The sequence below is a fragment of the Ictidomys tridecemlineatus genome, chromosome 15 (genome assembly GCF_052094955.1).
Source record: "Ictidomys tridecemlineatus isolate mIctTri1 chromosome 15, mIctTri1.hap1, whole genome shotgun sequence".
In the NCBI taxonomy this organism is placed as follows: domain Eukaryota; kingdom Metazoa; phylum Chordata; class Mammalia; order Rodentia; family Sciuridae; genus Ictidomys; species Ictidomys tridecemlineatus.
Window position 1 is genome coordinate 32,502,570 of NC_135491.1, and position 21,255 is coordinate 32,523,824.

A 21,255-nucleotide genomic window follows, 5' to 3' on the forward strand; every position below is an offset into this window, starting at 1 on the left:
ATCTATATCTATATAAAGATATATACACTACAACATTTACCCTTCACTTGTTCCTTGCTGTAGAAGGTCAATATAATATAGCTTTAAGTTTTCTAAATCTCATTAAATGTTAATGAAAGTAATTTTGTGTCCAAACTGACTTTTTAATTCAAATGGAAAATCGGGAGGACAGTTAGTACATGCTGTGTCCTGTCTGATCATCATACCAACAAAGAGGTTAGCTGAACCTAGCCATGATTCCACCCTAAGAGATGTAGACTAGTGATCCCCAGGATTATTAATAATCAGACTTAGTCTTTATTGAGAAGTACTAATACCAGTTCCACCTACTCAAAACTAGAAAAATTAAAGTTGAAATCACTTGCTAGACATTGGTAGTAAGAACAAAACACTTGTATTTTATTGGGCTCGAAAATTTTTCTCGAGAATGCTGAGAAAGCAAGAAAATAGTTTGGGGGAGAAAAGATTAATGGTAGGTCTGAAGAATGCTGTCTGGGCTGAATAAAGCCTTCTAGGGAACTGACAGTGGGAAGAAAAAAGATTAATGAAATCGTCCAGAGTTTTTATGAGACTTATACAGATCCGTGCCCTTAGTCTCCGAGGATTGAACAGTCTATCTTTTGGAACAATTAAAATTTAATTCAGAAGATGAAAAGGATGTAGAGCATCAGATTTTGTTACTAATGGGAGGAAGAATTTGGCAATGATAACGATTACAGGGATGAGAATACTTTAATGCAAAACTTATCTAAGATTCAAAATTATCAACCTTTTATAATTAAACCATCTGCATTTCTTCTGGCATATGACATTGATAGAGAATATAAGGATTTCTCCAAGCAGAAGTGAGAGATTTTTTAATACACGGGTTTTAATTGATAAAAGTTATATATCTTTATGGGGTACCATGTGATGTTGTAGAATATATATATGAAAATATAGTTTTGAGTAGGTGGAACTGGTATTAATACTTCTCAATAAAGACTAAGTCTGATTATTAATAATCCTGGGGATCACTAGTCTACATCTCTTAGGGTGGAATCATGGCTAGGTTCAGCTAACCTCTTTGTTGGTATGATGATCAGACAGGACACAGCATGTACTAACTGTCCTCTCGATTTTCCATTTGAATTAAAAAGTCAGTTTGGACACAAAATTACTTTCATTAACATTTAATGAGATATAGAAGACTTAAAGCTACATTATATTGACCTTCTACACCAAGGAACAAATGAAGGGTAAATCATCACAATATTAGATGAAATAGTTGCTTATCAACCAGAGATCTGAGATTTCCCTTGAATCTTTTTTTTTTAACCCTTTATTGTGTTTATTTACAGAGAGTTAAGGCATTGGAAGCATTGAAAAACAAAACAAAACAAAATCATTTAACAGGAAAACTCTTCTCTATTTCTTGCATATTCTCACTAACATAAAGAGGTTGCCTACCATTTAAGAAAACAATATTTCCTTCTAGTCTTTGGGTGCAAACTGTGAACATGAATGCCAATCCCTACTTCCTCTCTTCTTTAGCCCAAAGGCAGCATATAGTCCCTAATTTGCACCTTGTTTTGTTTTTGTTTTTGTCTTTATAATTTTTATTTTCTTGATTGATACGCAATGAGCATATAATAACTTAAAATAAACATTTTCATTGTGTCATACTTAAATGGAAAATAAAATAAAACCTTCAGCAAGGTTAATACTAGTTTCTCAAACTTGCTGATGACCTAGGATGTCATTTTCTCAGGTATAACGGATATAAAACAGTATTATTTTGCTTCTAAGTAGAGTACATTCCTCTCCCCCTTCACCTAGTTAAATAACCTTAAAATTCTCTCCAATTAATATTAAAAATTCTACTTAGTCAAATGTCATTATTAAGAATAGAAGCTGAAGAAAAGTATAGTGAATACTCTGGTGAATTAATTTCTAATAGATCATTGGTTTTTTGCTAAGGAATGGTGAATTCACTAGAAACATATGAAACTCTTTAAATATCAATTAGATAGTAAGGGACCTAGTAGTAAAGGAAACAAGCTGAATACAACCAAACAACAACAACAACAACAAAACTCTCAGATTAGGTAGTCATGTGAGAGTGTACCCAATTCAGGACACTTTGAGCATGTACCACAGGCTTGATCCAAAGAAGGACTTTTGCATTGTTCTTTATACAAATGGAAACATCTGTTCTGCTACGTGGCCAAGTTTCTCAATGTACAATCAATTTCCAAAAAACAACTCTGTTACCAGTCCAACTAAACATTCTACTGTTGATATTTACAAATAATAATACAAAAGCCAAATAAGTTTTCTCTTTTCTTGGGATGTCTTCCTTTAAAATAGACAACTGAACAGTATTCCTTACCTAATAATATTTTGATATGGTTTACTTTTCTGATATTTGGCAATTAAGAATCTCTAGGAAGCCCGAGAAAAGATGTTTGGAAATGTTTCTTTTGTATCCAGGGAATGAAAGGAAGGAGGAAGCAGATTCTGGTCCTAACCACACTACTTATTTCCCATGTGATTTCTCAAGCCACCTATTATTACAGAGTTATAGAATTTGAGCTCAGAAAACACTTCATTTTTTTAGATAAGAAAATGAGGAATCATGAAATTTAAACATCTTGCCTAAATTCATATAATTAGTAAGATTTGTGGATAGCAGGAGGGCTAGACCGGATCTTTGGATACTCAAGATTACTGTCTCAAGCAATGCACAAATTTCTAAAAATGCTGGACAAAACACACCACCAACAAAAAACCAGGTAAGCACAGGGTGATACAGCAGCATGATTACACATATTTCTTAGAATGCAATTTCTAAGACTGGTGAGAGAAAGTATTAGTGTTTAAGTAGCATGAGATGACCTGTTTTGCTGAAGATAAAGCAACACTCTGTCTTTACAACACGTTTTAACTTAGGACTCCTTAGTTGCAATGGTTTGGTATGATGTTTAATTTTATTTCTCTAATTGTATACTGATGATCTAAGAATTTACAGGGTGCCTGTTGATCTGTGCAGGCCCAGTAGACTGACCTGTCAACTGGCTGAGAGTTGAAGTGCTAGAGAAAATCTGCCTGCTGCAATGCATGGCTGTGTGGGACGCTGAGGAAACAGCGCTGGAGGAACCCCTGCTCCCCTCAGCTAACATCCTGAACATGAGGCACTGGGAAGGGCAGGTTATGTATTATAAAAGCATCTGTGATGATACTGATCAGAAAGGTGGACAAGTTAGGACACTGAATGATTTGAGTAATATGATTAAAAAACAAGTACCTTTCCTCCTTTGAAAAATCATGTTTTTCTATCACATTCAACTGCAGACTTCAGAGGTATTTTCCTATTGGTATTGTCCCAGTATAAACCTGGGACAGCTAGACACACTATTTTCCAATATTGTTGGTTTTCTCTTTAGTAGTACTTCAACTTTATTTTCTTACCCTTATGCTGCAGATTTAGCTTTTCTTAAATCTATCCTGATAAGAATTCCATGAGTTTATGGGAAGAGCAGAGAATTAAACTTCCTGCTTGTTTCTTTAATTTCCTTCATAGACAACATAAGAAACCTAAGAGTCTGTATTACAAATAAAGCATACATACCGTTGCTATAGTTATAGTAGACCCACTGCCCGCTCTTGGGTTTTGGAAGCGACACAGGCGTTTCTTCAGCAGGGAGACTGTAGAATCGGCACTCAATGAATAGCCTTTGGATAGTGTCATCTGTGGTTATTGGAGAATCATTAAGCTTTAAAGCTATGATCTCAATCCTAATTTTCTCTGATGGCTGTTTAAAGAGCAAAACCAAAAATCAACAAGAAAACAAAATCTAGTGAACAAATTATTTATTCTTTTCCACTATCAATTTAAAATAAAATATAAAGGCCAATGGTTTCTTTTCTGGAATGCACTGTATGCTACTGTATGTTACATATGACAGATTATTCACGACAGAGAGAGAGAGAATGAGATTCTAATGCCCCAGGGTTTGAAGTTAACAGTGCCATGGCGATAGTCTCCTGATTTACATCTGTGGCTATAAATACCCCACTAGTAGTCTATCAGGAGTGACGATTATGAGATCTTCATCTCCTATTGCTTTCAGAATGACAAGTATCAGTTGGCTTTGTTTCAAACTATGTAATAAAGTACATGTTTATCACTGCTTTTATTTAATCTACAGTACCTGAGAAAGTTTCAATTATTCAGAGATCAAAGCCTATTGAACACTTTATCACTATTATGCTAATATATGTAGCTATATGAATCTACATTAGCTACAGCAGAAACTACAGCTAATTCTCATATATTCTGCCACAATATATTTTATTCAATAAGTAATATATTTTCAAACAAAAGAAAATTTTTGTATCTAATTTAATACATATTTTCTTAACAATTTATTTTTTATTTTACATTCACAGAATTAACCACTAAAATGATATTTGCTTAATTTTTCCTTCAATGCGCATTTAATAGATATTGGTGTCACAGACGTTAGATGAGAGTTACAATTTTTTTCCTTGAGTAATGATTTCAAATAATAGACAACAATTTAAAAATTAGTTCACACCAAAATAACTCCTCAGTGAAATTTGTTTTCTACAATTTAAAATCTGGCTTTGTATTGTCAAAATTCCTCTTTAGTAAATTCAAAGACATGCCATTATAAATTATATAACTTCAAATAGCAATGAAAAAACCCCAAATAAGACCCGTTAATACAACCAATTTTTGGAAATTAGTTGTTAAATGTACATCAGTGTGCAAACTGACTATACTGATTACAGAGATATTTAAGAGCATATAATTAATCAAATTGAAAAGCATAAGTATCTTATTGTAAAAATATTCTCATAAAGAATAATTTCCATTGCTGTCAAACCCCCTCAATATTTGATGAAGTAATTTTACCCCCTTCTTTCAAAAGACATTTTCTTTTATTATGTATTCTAAGACACTTTAACTAAAAACTCAAATCTGAATATTTCAATAAGGTTATTTTATTATTCAGTAGATTCATGGAAATTTTACTAGGATGACAGAGAAAATTCCACACCATTCTGTCTCCACTAATACAGGTACAAGGCTGCAGCTGGCAATATTACTAGGATTAGCATAGTATGATGAAATATTTAAAGGAAAATTTTTTCTAAAACCTAATAAATCAAATGACTGCCAAATGTCATTAAAGTGATGGTCTTTGACTTGAATATGCTTTTCATATTCAAATTTGAAAAGAAAGAGATGAAAGCCAGGAAAGGTTACTCGGTTTCAACTAATAACCTCAAGCCCTCTTCGTTCACGTGCATAAAAAATGAAGTTGGCTCTATTGTCTAATCTCACTTCAGAAAAGCCCTTCTCTGCTCGCTGAAGACTATATGGTAAAGAAAATATTTTATTTTATTTTTTTTTTTTTTTTTTTTTTTTTTTTTTTTTTCTACTTTTATTTTTTTATTTTTTTAAGAGAGAGTGAGAGAGGAGAGAGAGGAGAGAGAGAGAGAGAGAGAGAGAATTTTTTAATATTTATTTTTTAGTTCTCGGCGGACACAACATCTTTGTTGGTATGTGGTGCTGAGGATCGAACCCGGGTCGCACGCATGGCAGGCGAGCGCGCTACCGCTTGAGCCACATCCCCAGCCCCAAGAAAATATTTTAAATGATTTTTTTTTCCTAAAAATGTATTGTGGTTTTGAAAATAACTGCACATACATATATTTTATAATTCTACTCCAAGTGTAGCACAATGCATGATTAAGTCTTTTACATAACTTGGAATTTGACAAACTTAGAATTGTTATAAAATCTTATAAAACATTCATGCTTCTACACAAGAGAATTAAAGGTAAATAGCTATAAAAAGGAAAAAGAGATATACCATTATTTCTACTTTGTGAAGATAGTAGTTTATAGTTTTTTATTACAGAACCAAATGGAGAAATGAATTTTAAAATAGCAGAGGAATCAAATTTATTTAAGTGGTTATTTTATTAATAATATATTAACTATACAATCCCATATGGAAGCTTGCATTATTGTAAGAACTAATTTAGGCTGTCAAATAGGACTACACGCAACTCTTTAAAGTTTAAAATATAATTCTACATAAAAGCAGATATTTGAATCATAGCCCAAGGGGGGTTGGTGGGAGGAAACAAAAAATAAAAAACAAATAGAAAAACTAAAAATTCCCATCACAACATAAAAAAGGAAACAGTATATTTCAAAGAAATATAAAAATTTTATATTTTTAAAAATTCTTACTGCTATTTTCTTTTCTGGCTTAGTTTTATCTTTTGTTGGGTATTCCCCTACTCTCATTATTTCTATCATATGACTTTTAAATTCTCTGACCAATATTACTGGCAGAAGTTCAAGTTATTATTTCTTTGTTCAATTGATGCTATCTGAATTATTTTAAATAAATCCAGCCAGGTGTAGAGGTACAACAATGTAGTCTGTAATCCTAGCTACTTGGGAGGCTGAGGCAGGAGAATCACAAATTGGAGGTCAGCCTGGGCAACTAGTGAGACCCTGTTTTAAAATAAGAAATAAAAAAGGCTGGGGATATAGCTCAGTGGTAGAGTACTTCTGGATTTAATCCCCCATACTGAAAAAAAAAAACACCCCAAAATGAAATAAATAAACAAAAAGCCCCCAAAGGGATACCTTTGAAGTAGAATATTTTTAGGGGAGCAAGCTCTGAATAAATAATTTTTTAAACATTATAAATTCCAGTTAATAGTATTAAACAATTTATTTTTCAACAATGAAACAATTTGGGTTGTCTTCATGCCCCTGTAAATCAGAAGTTCAACTGGATCACATGTGAAGATCTGAAGATTGAGAGGTACATCAACTGCATCACAGACACCTCCAGTCTAGCATTTCAGAAATGAATTTATTCTCTCCTCTTCCCTCATCCCACTCATCCTTTGATATTTCTACCTCATCTGATTATATTGTTTTTTTGTTTGTTGTCACCTACGACCAAAAGACTGGAAGCCATTTCCATTATTTTTTTCATACCCACTATATCCTATAGGCCCCCCATTTCTGTTCTCTTCTTAAATGTCTCAAGGATTCATTGACTTGTTGAAATCTTATGATATTTCAGACAATGCCAGCTCTAGAAGATGTAAAGAAAACAAGATGTGGTTTCTTTTGCCAGAGAAACTGTGTTAGGTTCTTATGGGAGGTAATCAATAGAACAGCTTTCTATTAGAAAGTAGAAATCTGGAAGATTAGGGAGGAGATACTAGATGGAATTAGAATAGAAGATTATTTGTTGACAACTGGAAGCAAGCTAATGGTTGTATCAGACTACAAGCTTAGTGATGGCAAGGGCTGTTAGGCTGGTTATTATGTCACTGGGGTGGCATGCAGTACACACTTAGTAAGTAACTGTATGTACTTCATCGCTCCCAGAGAGGTGAGGCACTCCTATGTCTTCTAATCCCTCGCCTGCAGCCCCAACCATTCATTATGGTAAAAATTTCTCCTTAAAAATCAATCAGGGGCTGGGGTTGCAGCTCAGTGGCAGAGCATTTGCCTACCACCTGTGAGGCACTGGACTGATCTTTAGCACTGCATAAAAGAATAAATAAAGCCATGCTGTTCATCTACAACTATGAAAAAATTAAAAAAAGAAAGTCTTTAAAAAATCAATCAGGTATCACTTTTCTGCTTAAAAATCCTATTATCCGACAATATAGCCATTCCTTCAAACCTATGTTGTTGGTATTGCTTGAATTTTGCATCTGTTGTTTATTCTGTGTGAAATCATCTTTTCCATCAGACATAATTCAGTCATATGAAGTCCTGAACCACACACAGTTGGTTGTTTTCTCCCCTGGTCCCTCGTTGCACTTCCAAGTCACATTGTACTGCATGGATCTTTACATACTGGCCCCTCTCTGTGGTCTGTGAGCTCCAGTGGGGCAGGACCATATTTTACTCATCTTCTGGCATTTAACATCCTCCCCAGCATACAGCATGTAGTAGACTCTCAATAAATGTTCAGTAAAATAGGGGAGGCCGATTATTTTCTAGATCTTCAGAATATCTTATGTATATTGACAGAAATATGTGAAGCTGCAGTTTTAGTGCTTTCTCATTTAAAATTATATATCTGCTATGTTTTGGAAAGTGGGTCTTGTCAACTACTACAAAATGTAGAGAAATCGTGCTGTTCTAGATTTTTAATTGAACAAAACTTTCTCAAGCACAGGTCTTGAGATGTTATTTATACTTTTCAGTATGTTAGAGATTTTTCACAACAAAAAATGGGAAAAAGTTCAATTAGGAGAATTAGAAGGGGTAATAAATATTACACTGATTCAAAAGACAAAGACTGAAGCGAAGCCTTTTCAGATAGATGACTTACAATGTCTGTTCAGAATTTCTAGAGCACCATGACAGCTCATACCCCTGCAATGTATCAATGTCTTTCAGTTACAGCAAGTTGGCCAGATAGCAGAGGCTTTAGGCTGTTCCTCTTCTGTTTCCTCTCTCTGTGAGTGAGTGTGTGGACCTTTGTGACTAGATAAGATGCTTCTTCTCAATACTGTTTTGTTCACCAATTGCCCCATTAGCTTCCCTAGTTAACAAGATGTCAACAACAGGATGTAAAAAGAGCATTTATAAATTTTGATTGTGGTGAACAGAAGTAATAGAAATGACAAAATGAGAACTGCATGCAACTCATTTTTAGTTGTCTGTATAGATGGACACTACACATTATGTGATTGAATGATATAGAAATGTGATGACAGCCTGTATTACTCACAGAGAAAAGTGAATTATAGCTTTCATGATTTTGGCTCAATTCCACTATTGCTTCCTGACTGATGGTAATTCACATTTTAGGTCATATTTTTCTATAGTGTTTACTTAGGCTTATTATTGGCATGCTTAAAAATTTCATGTTTCATTTCAGAGTACTGTGCTGAATTCTTCCTTTAGTTTCAACCATCTGAGCAGCCACAATGAAGTTGAATTGTTAGGTTTCTGAAAACTAATTCAACCTGACAAGACTTAAACACAGTATCGTGTAACTGAGAATGGCCTATGACAAAGGTTTTGCAACTTGTTTCAGCCAATAAGATTTTTTTTTTTTTGTACTTTTTTGGAGATGGGGGTCCCACTTTGTTGCCCTGGTTGACCTATGAACTTGTGATCCTCAGCCACCCAAGTAGCTGGGATTCCAGGCATGTATCACCATGCTTGGCTTTTAGTCAGTAAGATTTAAATCTAATAACCATGGTGAGATTACAGGTGAGCTTAATTTTATTCTAAGTTTCTACAGTGAACAGGCATTTAATTTTTTAAAATTATGAAACATTTCAAGCATGAGAAAAGTACAGAATGTTATTTGGCATATTTAAGCATTCATCATATTACACAGATGTTAACCATTTTGCTAAATCTGATTCAAACCTTTTTGTTGTTGTTGAAGAAATAAAATCTTTCAGATATAGGTAAAGCCCCCAGCTGCCAAATCCCTTCTCCTTCCCTTCATTCCCTAGAGGTAACCACTATCCTGATATTGGCTACATCATTCCTAAACCTGCTTTTGTATTTTCTGTAAGTTATGTGTACCTCCATAAGCAACATATCACTTTCTGCTCTTAGATTTCTTTTGTTGGTAGTATTATATTCTATTAATCATTTTGTAATTTTTCACTCAATATATATTTTGATTTATTCATATTTATAATTCAAATCTAATTCATTCATATTAGCTGCTATACAGAATTCAACTTGCTTATAATCTACATTCTTTTTATTTAACAATAAAGCAGTTTATAGTTTTTTGCTATTATAAACACTGTTGCATTGTATATCATTTTATGTTTATACATACATGATTCTCTTGTGTAGAAATACTTCTTTAATGATTATGATAAAGTCAACTTTAAAGAGGCACCAAAATAGTCTCCAAATAGTGGTACCAATCTATATGGGGATATTTAAACCACCATAAAAATGTTATATATATGTGTTTGAGTAAATAAATACAAATAGAGTCGACGTCCAGGAGCCATAGTATGTAGAACTTGGTACTTTTTTAAAAAAATATGTAATATTTAGTTGTAGTTGGACACAATACCTTTATTTTATTTATTTTTATGTGGTGCTGAGGATCGAACCCAGGGCCCCGCACGTGCTAGGCGAGTGCTCTACTGTGAGCCACAACCCCACCCAGGACTTTGTTGTTATATTTTATAACAGAGACAAAATGGAAATAGAAGGTGATTATCTATGTTTATGCCCATTTTAATTGAGGTGAGCTCTATACCAGTTCAAAACAGTTGATCCTGACAATCAAACTCACCAGTATATTGGCAGAGGTGTACATAAGTAGGGCAGTAATGCTTAGTGATTAATCATGATTCTTACAACTTCCCTTTTTCCAGCTGAGCCTGGGCAGAGTTATCTGAGTCTCTTTTAAGTCCCCTGACTTCATACTAGGCTTCAAAGCATCCACTTATTAAGAATCATATCCATGCTTCACATAAATTTTGTTTGAAAAGTTTTTGTTTTTGTAAAGTGATAATAGCCCTTTGAGAATTTTTTGTTTTTAGTACCAGGGATTGAACTCAGGGGTGCTTAACCAGGGAGCCATATTCCCAACCCTTTTTGTATTTTATTTAGAGACAGGGTCTCACTGAGTTGCTTAGGGGCTTGCTAAGTTGCTGAGGCTCCATCCTCATGCCTCAGCCTCCCAAGCTGCTGGCTTGCACCACCATGCCCGGCAACAATAGCTCTTTGAGAGAAATTATAATACACAGGTGATGTCCCTAGAAACTCATTCTATGAGTGTAATATTTTTTAACAAAAGAAAGCAAACCCAGTTTTCATCAGTGGGTAGTCTATCTTTTCTAATATGTTCTGTTAAAATGCACTACATTGAGCATATAATATAAATGTTAAAAACTTCAGTGATGGGGATCAAGTGGTACTGGAATTGAGTGTTTACTTTTAGAATATTGTCTTACTTTTAGAATAGAATAGAATTGTGTTTACTTTTAGAATAGTGTCCCTTATATACTGTGTAAATACTGAGTCTATAAAGATCAGCAAATTATAGAAGCTTGTTATCACATGTTCTAAAATAGGGGGGTTGGGTGGACGTTCAGACCCTGGGAAACAGATTTGGAATCCTGGCAGGTGAGGGAAGATGTGAGGTGCAGCTGGGATAGTAGATATTCTTTATTCAGAGGTGGCAGCAGCCTCCAGCTCCAGCTCCAGCTCCATTTTGTCCCAGCCAGTTCCATTTTGTTCCCCTGAGCTATTTCCATAGGCCTTTTTTATATGCAGGCCAGACAAAGAAGGCACATTGCCAACAGGTTACAAAAGGGGGTGCATGCTCACAAGTACATATGCTGAATCAGGGTGTTCATGACCTTGGCTACATACTATAAACAGAGCCTGCTGGAATCTTTGGGGAGGGAGCCTAAGTATAGCCATTGTGGCTCTGCCCTGTGAGTGGTTTGGAATATTTTTCCTGTCCTAATACACCTTAAGCATATGACATGATTCCATCAGTTTTTGTGCTTTACTATGGCAGTAAGGTGAAGGAAAGAGAATTAAAAAAAAGTCACCTTCAATTTCAGGTGATTTTGATAGGCTATTATAGGCTATTTCACTTTTGCCACTGTCAAGAACAGATGTAGTACTGTGACTCTCAATTTGGGCTGCACATTAGTCATGAGGGGAGCTATAAATAAAATTCTTGTTTAACTGATCTGAATGAAGCCTGGGCCCTGGCATTTAAAGATGCTCCTGAGATGATTCCAATGTGCTGCCAAGGGTGAGAAGTAATCCTCTTCCCTAACACTGTGGTTCTCACACTTTAGCATACCCCAGGATCATCTGATTCAACACAGACTAATAGGCCCTACCCTCTGAACTTCAGATTTATCAGGTTTGGGGTAGGGCCCAAGAATTTGCATCTCTCCCAAATTCTCAGGTGATATCAAGATTGCTGGTTTAGGGAATCACACTTTGAGAAATATTGCCCTAAACTAAAAAAAGGATCCACCCTACTTTAAAGGTATTTACAGAAAAACTTCTATGGTGTTCAAATTAAATTCTCCTTTAGGTAACATCATTCTGCAGGATAGCTAACAAATTATTTCCTTTTTAGAGGCAACCTATACTCATCATTAAAAATAAGCCAGTAATATCAATTATAAAAAGTAAAATATGAATGCTTTCTTTCATCTGTTAAAAGAAAAATTTTTTAGATGTGAAATCTAGGAGAATTTAAATGAGTGAAGTAAAACTTATGCATGAAATGTGCAGCTCTCAGAACCAGAACAGGTGCTAAGAAAGAACTCTAGTCAGCAATGTGATCAGTAGTACTTATAGAAAACCAATGATGATACATAGAAAACAACCTGTCTATAGTCTAGTCAGCTAGTCAGTTGATTAGTTTGACCAGTTAATTGTTTATAATTTAATTAGTTAATTGGCTACAAGGCCTTGTGAAACTAACCAAAGCTCAGTTACTATGATTAAACTCCATATTGGTTTGGTCTGTTGAGCCTACTGCAAGTGCCCAGTCCAATCTGCCGCCTCCTACAAAATTTTATTTAACACATTCCATCTCTTAATTTGGCAGTTGGCAATTTTTTTTTTCCTGTAAAGGGAAAGACAGCAAATATTTCTAGCATTGTAGGTTACAGAGTCTCTGTTGCAGATACTCAACTTTATCCTTATAGAGTAAAAGCAGCCATAAAAAATTTTAAATGAATGAGGGTGGCCGAGTTCCAGTACAAATTTATTTACAAAAATATGCTGGATTTGGCACATGAGCATTGTTTGCTGACTCCTGCCTTATAGACACTCACTGTTAACAATGGTATATATCTTTTTTAGACATTTTTTTTGCTTATAATTGTTACATCTGTATGTGTATATGAAATGCATGTAATCTGTAAATAGACCTCTGTTTTTTTTTTAATGAAATCACCAGTGAGGCACAAAGAGCAAAGAGTATGTCAGAAGGAAATGGGAATTTTCACACGTTGTTATGCATCAAAATGTTCATTTTAACCAGAAGTGTCTGCATTAGCAAAAATTGGTAGAAACCTAAGAGTCCATCAAAAGGGGCTTATTTAAATAAATGTGGAATACTCTTTAAATGGAACATTGTGTGTATGTTAAAAGAAGAGAATGCTTCTACAGAATGAAGAAGCAATTTTGTAAAAAAAATTTACAAAATAAAAAATAATTTAAAAAGAAATTACTATCAGTAGACTCATTCAACATTTCTGTTTCTACATAAAATATATTTTAAAACATACATTCTATCTAGCTTGAGTTTCCACATATAAAACACTGGGAGAGATTTATTATCCATAGATAGGATTTCATTTTTTTTATTCCAAAGAGATTTAATTATTTTTCATACATGAATTGCTTCTTGCATTTTGACTTTCAAAGTTTTACAATATATTTGCTGAACACCATTACTGCAATCACCTGGGAAAGCCACCTTATTGTTCAGAGAATCTGGTTTCTGGGTGCAACTGTAATTTAGTGCAATTGAATATGGCAGCTTTTACAAAACTGCTACTAGCAGTAACAGAGAAAGAGAGGGATGTAAATATGTGCTGCACAGAAGAGTCCATTGCTTTTTCAGCCTGTGATTTCCCATTCTCACCTGTGGGCACATTTTAAGAAATCTGTGAGTTGATGGCAATACATTTTGTTGTGAAACATGAGTGCATTATTTAAATTATGAAATTGGAAATAATGCAAAGGAAGGCTTGTTAATTTTTTTAATGCCATGGCAAATGCAAATTCCCAGTTTTGATGTCTATTTTGAAGACCTGAAACAAGGCTTTTAATCAATGTATTATACATCAAATTGATACTGTTAACTTCTGATTATTCAAATTAATAAAATATTCATAGAGAAATGTCCAAAGTTTTACATTTCTCAGACTTCTGCCCTCCCACCCCCATTAATTATCATGCCTAGAAGCTTTTTAGTAAAAGCAGCAGTCATCAGGCTGACGGAATCTGACAGGCTAGCAAGGCCCAATTACACTTGCGCTCTGTGGCACTTTGATGTCCGGGAAACGAAAAGAGATAGGGGCAAATTGGGTAGCACATTATGTTAATGACTTGATTTAATCCAGCCACTAAACTTTATGTAGCCTGTTAAAAAAGATGCTAACACTAATTATACCACTTTGGAAAGGAAAGGAGGGGACAAGCATTTCATACTGACAAAGTGAAGCTCATAAATGTTGTAAATGAAATGAAACAAAATGAAGTAATCTATGATTAATTATAGATCACAGACATGAAGAAAAGAGAAAGAACCAAGCAATGTGTGGAAGTCCTGGGAAATCTGTTAGATTCCTTTTAAGGATCAAAATTTGTAAGATAATAACTATGAGCTGTCAAATTGTGTAACATGAAGAAAAGAAAACTGAATGATCTTGAATTGCTTACACAGTGTATGAGATAACTCAAATTCATAGTGTAATTGGCATAAATGATATTTATCTAGGACACTACTTCTAGTTTAAATTCTGGAACATTATAGAATAGAGAAAATTTCAAAAAGACTGTAACTATAGATCAGGGTTACTTTATTACTTTTAAACTAGTTTATTCTCAAATCTATTTACATTAATTAACAGTATCTCTTAAAATGTATTTTGAGAGCACAAATTCCATAAGAACAAAAGCCTATTTCTCTTATTCACTGCTATATTCCCAGTCCTTAGAACAAAGCTTGCAACACAGCATATGCTCATTAAATATGTTTTTAATGAATGAGTGCTCTTTTTTCCCTATTCCTTAAAATTACTCAGAGGAAGACAGGCACAGTGGTGCACATCTGTATAGTTCCAGCTACTTGGGAAGCTGAGGTAGGAGGCCGTTTGAGTTCAGGAGTTTGAGGCCAGCCTTGGCAACACAGTGAGACCCCATCTCAAATAACAATAACCAAAAGCCAAATTCAGAGGCCCCAATGCCCTGGACTGTGCCCGCCTTTTCAGCCTATTCTTCTGGGGGCTCCTCATATATGCCATAATAGGCTCAGCTCATCCTAAAGCCACTCGAATAGCAGCAGAAGCCATGCTCCAGGTTCTCTCATTCTTTGGCCTATATAGATCCTTTCCCAGTTCTGCTTAACTCCTAATCATCTTCAACACTTGGCTCAAACTTTACTAACTCTAGAAAGTCATTCTTGATCGAGGCCCCTGAGGCTGACTTAGGCACCCCTCCACTCCATTCCAGCACTGATCACCAGGCTTTATGCAGCTGCCCCTCTGTATCCTTGGGATATTGGTTTTAGGATCACCCCCTCCTCAGATGCTCAAGTCCCTAATAAAAAATGGTGTAGCATTTGGTATATCTGTTAGCACATAACCTACAACATGTCTTCCCAAATTCTTTAAATAACCTCTAGATTTCTTATAATACTTAACACAATGTAAATGCTATGTAAATATTATTAGTGTATTTAAGGAATACTGATGAGAAAAAACTTGTAAATCTTCAGTATAGATACATCCCCCGCCCCCAATACTTTGATTTGAGGTTGGTTGAATCCATAGATGAGCAGAATCTGTGGATCTGGAAGGTTGACTATAACTTTGTCCTCCACAGACTGTGAGTTCCTTTAGGGAAGGGGCTGCTTCGTTTATGTCTGCCTAATACACAGTAGCTGCTAATAAATGATGAACTGCTTTGAGGAGAATACTGGGATCCTGGCCCCTCTTCCTTCATCTCTGGCAATCAGTTGAACAGACTTCCTTTGCCCTGCACTGCTGCCATGACATGTTGCCTTGTCACACGTCCCAAAGCAATGTGGCCAACTCACAAGGGACTGAAACCTCTAAAACTGTGAGCCAAAAAACCTTTCTCTCTATAAGCTGCTTATTTTAGGTGTTTTGTTACACTAATAGAAAGGTTTCTAACATGCCTTTCTTCTCATGATGGCTATGCATCACTGCCCTGAGCTTTCTGTCTGACATAGTTCTTAAAGAAGAAACAACAAAAACACTAATAAACCACAAGTATTTTTAAGCTTAAAAAAGGATGTGCAGTACAATACTTCAATTAAAGTTAATGACATCAATAACTGAACAAAATGACACCTGGTTACCCCTGATCTGATGCACTATAAAGGACACAGCACTGTTTTTTCAGAATTCCCAACAAAATGTATAACCAGAATCGGATATTCTACAATATAAATGGACTGTAGTCTTAAAAAAAAAGTTAGGGTTATAAAAGACCAAAACAAATGCTGAGGAACCATTACAGATCAATGCAGGCCAAAGCGACATAAAAAGAAAGTGCAATATGTACTTTAGATTGGATCTTGGACCAGATTAATAAAATGCTATAAATGATACTATAGGGACAACTGGCAAATGTTAATGAGAACTATAGATTAGTGTTTTATTGTGAAATAAATATTTTGTCTTTGTCCAGCATCCTGACATGTGATACTTAAAATCCTTGGAGGGCTGGGGTTGTAGCTCAGTGGTCGAGTGCTTGTCTAGCATGTGTGAGCACTGGGTTTGATTCTTAGCACTGAATATAAATAAATAAAATAAAGGTCCAATGACAACTAAAAAAATTTTTTAAAAAGTCCTTGGAACCTCTGGAGTGATTAGAGTGTCTTTTGCATACTAATAAGATGACTGGTGCCTGGGAACTGGTCACCAGAAGACTCTTAGCCCTACCTCCTAACTTGAAGACAGGGGAGAGGGGCTGAAGGCTGAGTTGGTCATTAATAGCCAATGATATAATCATAATACCTATACCATGAAGCCTCCATGAAACCCAAAAAGAATGGGACTGGAGAGCTCTGAGGTAGGGGGAGGTTCCCGGAGGGTGCACAGCCAGAGGGCATGAAAGCTCTGGTTCCTTCTCACATACATTGCACTATGTCTCTCTTCATCTATGTCCTTTGTAATATGCTTTAGAATAAGCCAGTAAAGAGATTAGGGTTTCCTTGAGTTCTGTGAGCCATTCTAGCAAATTAATTGAAAATAAGAAGAGAGTTGTGGGAATCCTGATTTATGGCCATTTGGTCAGAAGCATAGGCCAAACAAGGTGGAGGTGAGACTGGTATCAGAAGTGGGGGGCAGTCTTGTGGGGCTGAGTCTTAGCCTGTAGGATCTGAAGTTTCCTCCTCTAGGTAGATGGTGTCAGAGTTAAAGTCACTCAGATGGTGATCTCCTTGGTGTGGGAGGAAGACCCCACAAACAGCTAGTCATAGAAATGTTGTTAGCATATTGTTCTGAGGGTTTAGCAGGAGAAATAGAGCTCTTCCCAATCTATATCTGCAGAATTATATAACAATCTTTATTATTGTCTGTAGTATTTAGAGATAAAGGAGCATGATTTTTGCAATTATCAAATGGTTCATAGCAATTATGTACATAAGAATGTGTTTAAAAATAAAAATATAAGGGCTGAGGATATAGCTTAGTTGGTAGAGTGCTTGCCTTGTATGCACAAGTCCCTGGGTTCAATCCCCAGAACCACACACATACATACACACAAAAAAATACAAGTATATACTCATATATGAGAGAATAGAAATGATAAAAATGTAGCAAAATGTTAATAAAATGTGAATATGGGTAAAGGATATACAGTTATTCTTTTTACCACTTTTTCAATATTTAACAGGAGGTTCCTTTTTTTTGGTATTAAATGGTTTGCTGAAGTAGCACACAGAAAAATTGTTGTTATCTATAAAAATGCTGTATTTGGTTATCTGAGTCCATTTTCACAAAATATACAGACTGGGTAATTTATAAATAATAAAATTTATTTACCACAGTCATGAAGAGTTCAAGACCAACACCATGGTTGGTATGGTGTCTGGTAAGGACTGTTCTTTCTGTTTGCAAAATGGTGCCTTATTGCAAGAGACTCTCTCTTTAATTTCATGCCCTTTCACAAGGGTGCTAATCCCATTTGTGGTCATGGAGCCCTCATGACTGAATGACTTCCCGCAGGTCTTAATACTGTGGCACTGAGGATAAAATTTCAACATGAACTTTGAAGGAGACATTATCAGTTAAGACATAGCATGCACTTTTATAATGATTTCTTTAGTTTTGTTTCCATACTTACAGATTATACCTTTTTATTCTATTTGGTAATTTAACAACACTAAATTTCACCTGCTAATGTAAGACTGGTCTGTACGTTCAATTGAAAACAGAATTTTTAAAAGTACAGAAGACATGATTAATGGTTACTGAGGCATGAAGAATTGCTTGCTTTAAATGATGTTCACAATTTTGAGATAGCATCTAAAACCATTAGAGGAAGTCTGATTTTGGACAGGAAGTAAAGACTGTATTAGGCTATAGCAAAGTAACACAAATTACTTTTCCTGAATTAACAAGAAAAAAAAAAACATTAGTTTACTACAAAGGAAAAATACTAATTGCCTTCAGGAGGTGATTAAGTCACGAGAGCTCCATGAGCCTAAGTGGGATTAGTACCCTCATAAAAGGGCAGAAATTGAAGAGAGTTCTCTTTCAATAAGGCACCATCTTGGAAGCAGAAAGAGCAGTCCTAACCCAGGATTACTTGACTATTTTAGAGGAAGTTTTTCGTTTGCTAAAAAGTCTTTATTGAATCATAGTTCTTTGTTCTTCCTTAGTTAAGAGTAATGTACAACTTCACTGAGGGGCTAGCAACACTGCCAACACATACATGGTTCTATTGTAGGTCTAGGGCAGGAATTCTCAGTCTATGTACCACTGATACTTTGGGACAGATGATTCTTTGTTGTGGGTCCTGAACATCGATGCATGCTTAGCAGCAACCTTGACTTCTGCCCTTGGGATGCCAGTAGCAGTTTCTCCCAGTGTGAAAAACAAAAATGTCTCCAGATACTGCCAAATGTCCCTTGAGGGAAAAATTGCCTTCAGCTAAGCATCACTAATCTAAGATGGTATAATCTAGACAAAAATTTCCCATATATTTAAAGTTAATTTTACATGATGAATAAAGTGTTTAGAAAATTAAATACTGTGCCCTAGTATTTACTGTAAAGTAAAATCCAAAATGTTTGGCCTGCTGCGTTGTAATGGAGGCCTCCTTTCCTTGTCCCTTTCCACAAGAGGGCTGCTCTATTAGCACGTTCTTGACTTGCGAAACACACTGTGCATCCTTCCCTGTATTAGAAGTGCACCTGATTTTCTCCCCATGTTCAGATGTCACAGTTATAGCGGGGTACTCTTTCTTACTGTGTGACTGGATGAACAGTACACATCGGAAAAGGGGGGCCAATGCAGAAGCCAGGTAGGGCTAATTAGGTCTCCTTCCTGGGCGTGCACATTTATCTTGTGACTATCTTTGGGTAACAAGTAAGTGAGGCAGAGAAATGCAATCTAAAACAATTAAAAGAAGACATGCAGCCCCCAAGAAAGGGAAGGAGGCCAGTGGGCCAGCTCATGGGCATATTCTTCATGATATCTATTAAAAAAACCACTCTGAGTTCTCCCCCTACAAACATTCTTTATTAGTGGAATGATTGTGAGCAAGTCACTTTTTCTATCAAGATTTCAGTTTACTCATTTGGCAAATAAGAAGGATGGGCTGGAAGTTAACTCTGCATTCTTTAGCTCAAGTATATGACTATGAAATAAATCATTGATACTGTTTCCTGACACTGTTTTTTAGCTGTAATTTAACTGTTGAATTACCACTTGGCTTTTCATGAGCACTTCTTCCCTGTAAGTATAGACGCTCCCTGAAAGCAGGAACGGAACACTGTTTACTTATTGTGGGAAGGAGCAATCACAAACTGCAGGCAGTAAGTTCATGGGAATCACTCAATTATAACAAAAGGTCTGACTGCCATTTGTAAATTGACAAGATAACATGTCCTTGGGTACGAGTCTCCATAGACCCCAGGACTGACATAGTACCTCATTTCTCATCTTTTTATGTTCAAAAGGCTAAATCATGGAGGTTAAATCATAAAAAACCTGATGAAGTTGCACAAACTCACAGAACTATTGATACAGGAGAAGGCAATGATTGAGTCAAACATGCAAGCCTATGGTGAATGGAGGGTTCTAGTAAAATGGTGTAGTGCTTAATTTTATTTGACAACCTGATTGGGCCATGGGGTCCAACAGTATTCTAGGTGTTAGGGAGGGTTTTCTAGATAAGATTAAAGTTTGAATTGGTAGACTGAGTAAAGCATACTATCCTCCCTAGTCTGGGTAGGTGTCCTCCAATCAGTTGGACCTGAATAGAATAAAAAGACTAAGAGGGAACTCCTCCTGCAATGACTGCTTGAGTGGGACAAGGGTCTTTTCCTGTCTTCAGACTTGGACTGAAACACTGGTTCTTTTTGGTTCCTGATGGCTTTCAGACCAGAATTTATACCAAAGGTTCTCCTGTTTCTCAGACCTTTGCACTCAACCTGGAACTACATTAATTCTCCTGAGTCACCTGCGTACTGAATACAGATCTGGCACTTCTTAGTCTCCATGATCAAAGGAGCCAATTCTTTCAATAAATCTCCTTCAATATCTACCTGTCTACTTACCTACCTACCTATCTGCCAATATATAATCTCGTATGGGTTCTGTTTATGGCTAAATCCTGTACAAGGAACTCATTTTCCCACTGACACTATTATCAAATTGTTCTAATGAGAGCGTAGAGAATTTTCATTCATTGGTTTCATAAAATTATTTAAAAATTTATGATGTGATTAAGCAAAAACATTAAACTTAATTGGACTGAGTGCTATAGATAAAAGTCTTCAGGCAACCATATGTAAAATTCCTTCCTTGATTTATCAGTTTTAAATGATGAAGATTGCACATGTCAAGTTTCTCTTAGTTAGATGATATTATCATAATAATGATAATAACAATAGTCAAATTTTGGACAGATGAAATGCTCTAGTACACAAACAATGTACATTTCTTTCATGGAGGCATCTGTGACAACATGTTCTTATCAATGGTTTTGATTTGCAGAGATATTAAGACTGTATGAAAGAAATGTTAAAAGAAATATTATAATTCTTACCAATAAAGTAGAAATTCTAAAAAAAGGAATGAAATTAATCATTTTAGGAAAATTAATGTAAATGAACAGAAAATGCTAGGGCTTTTTACTTCACTCACATTTACTTTATAAAAACTTCCCACCTACAGTAAAAATTACTCCGGTAGACAATACACTTCCTACATATATTTAAAATACTATTCTCTTTTGAG

The 21,255-nt window shown here is 35.4% G+C and overlaps 1 protein-coding gene across 3 annotated transcripts in view; it reads right to left on the minus strand.

The window, feature by feature from the left end:
• Rpgrip1l (RPGRIP1 like) overlaps window positions 1-21,255 on the minus strand; it is a 102,408-nt gene that overhangs the window by 15,919 nt on the left and 65,234 nt on the right. For all 3 annotated transcript variants that reach the window (XM_078032321.1, XM_021721315.3, XM_021721318.3), the window contains exon 23: window positions 3,611-3,794. In XM_078032321.1, coding sequence (XP_077888447.1) covers window positions 3,611-3,794 — 184 coding nt within the window. The remainder of the gene's footprint in view (window positions 1-3,610; window positions 3,795-21,255) is intronic.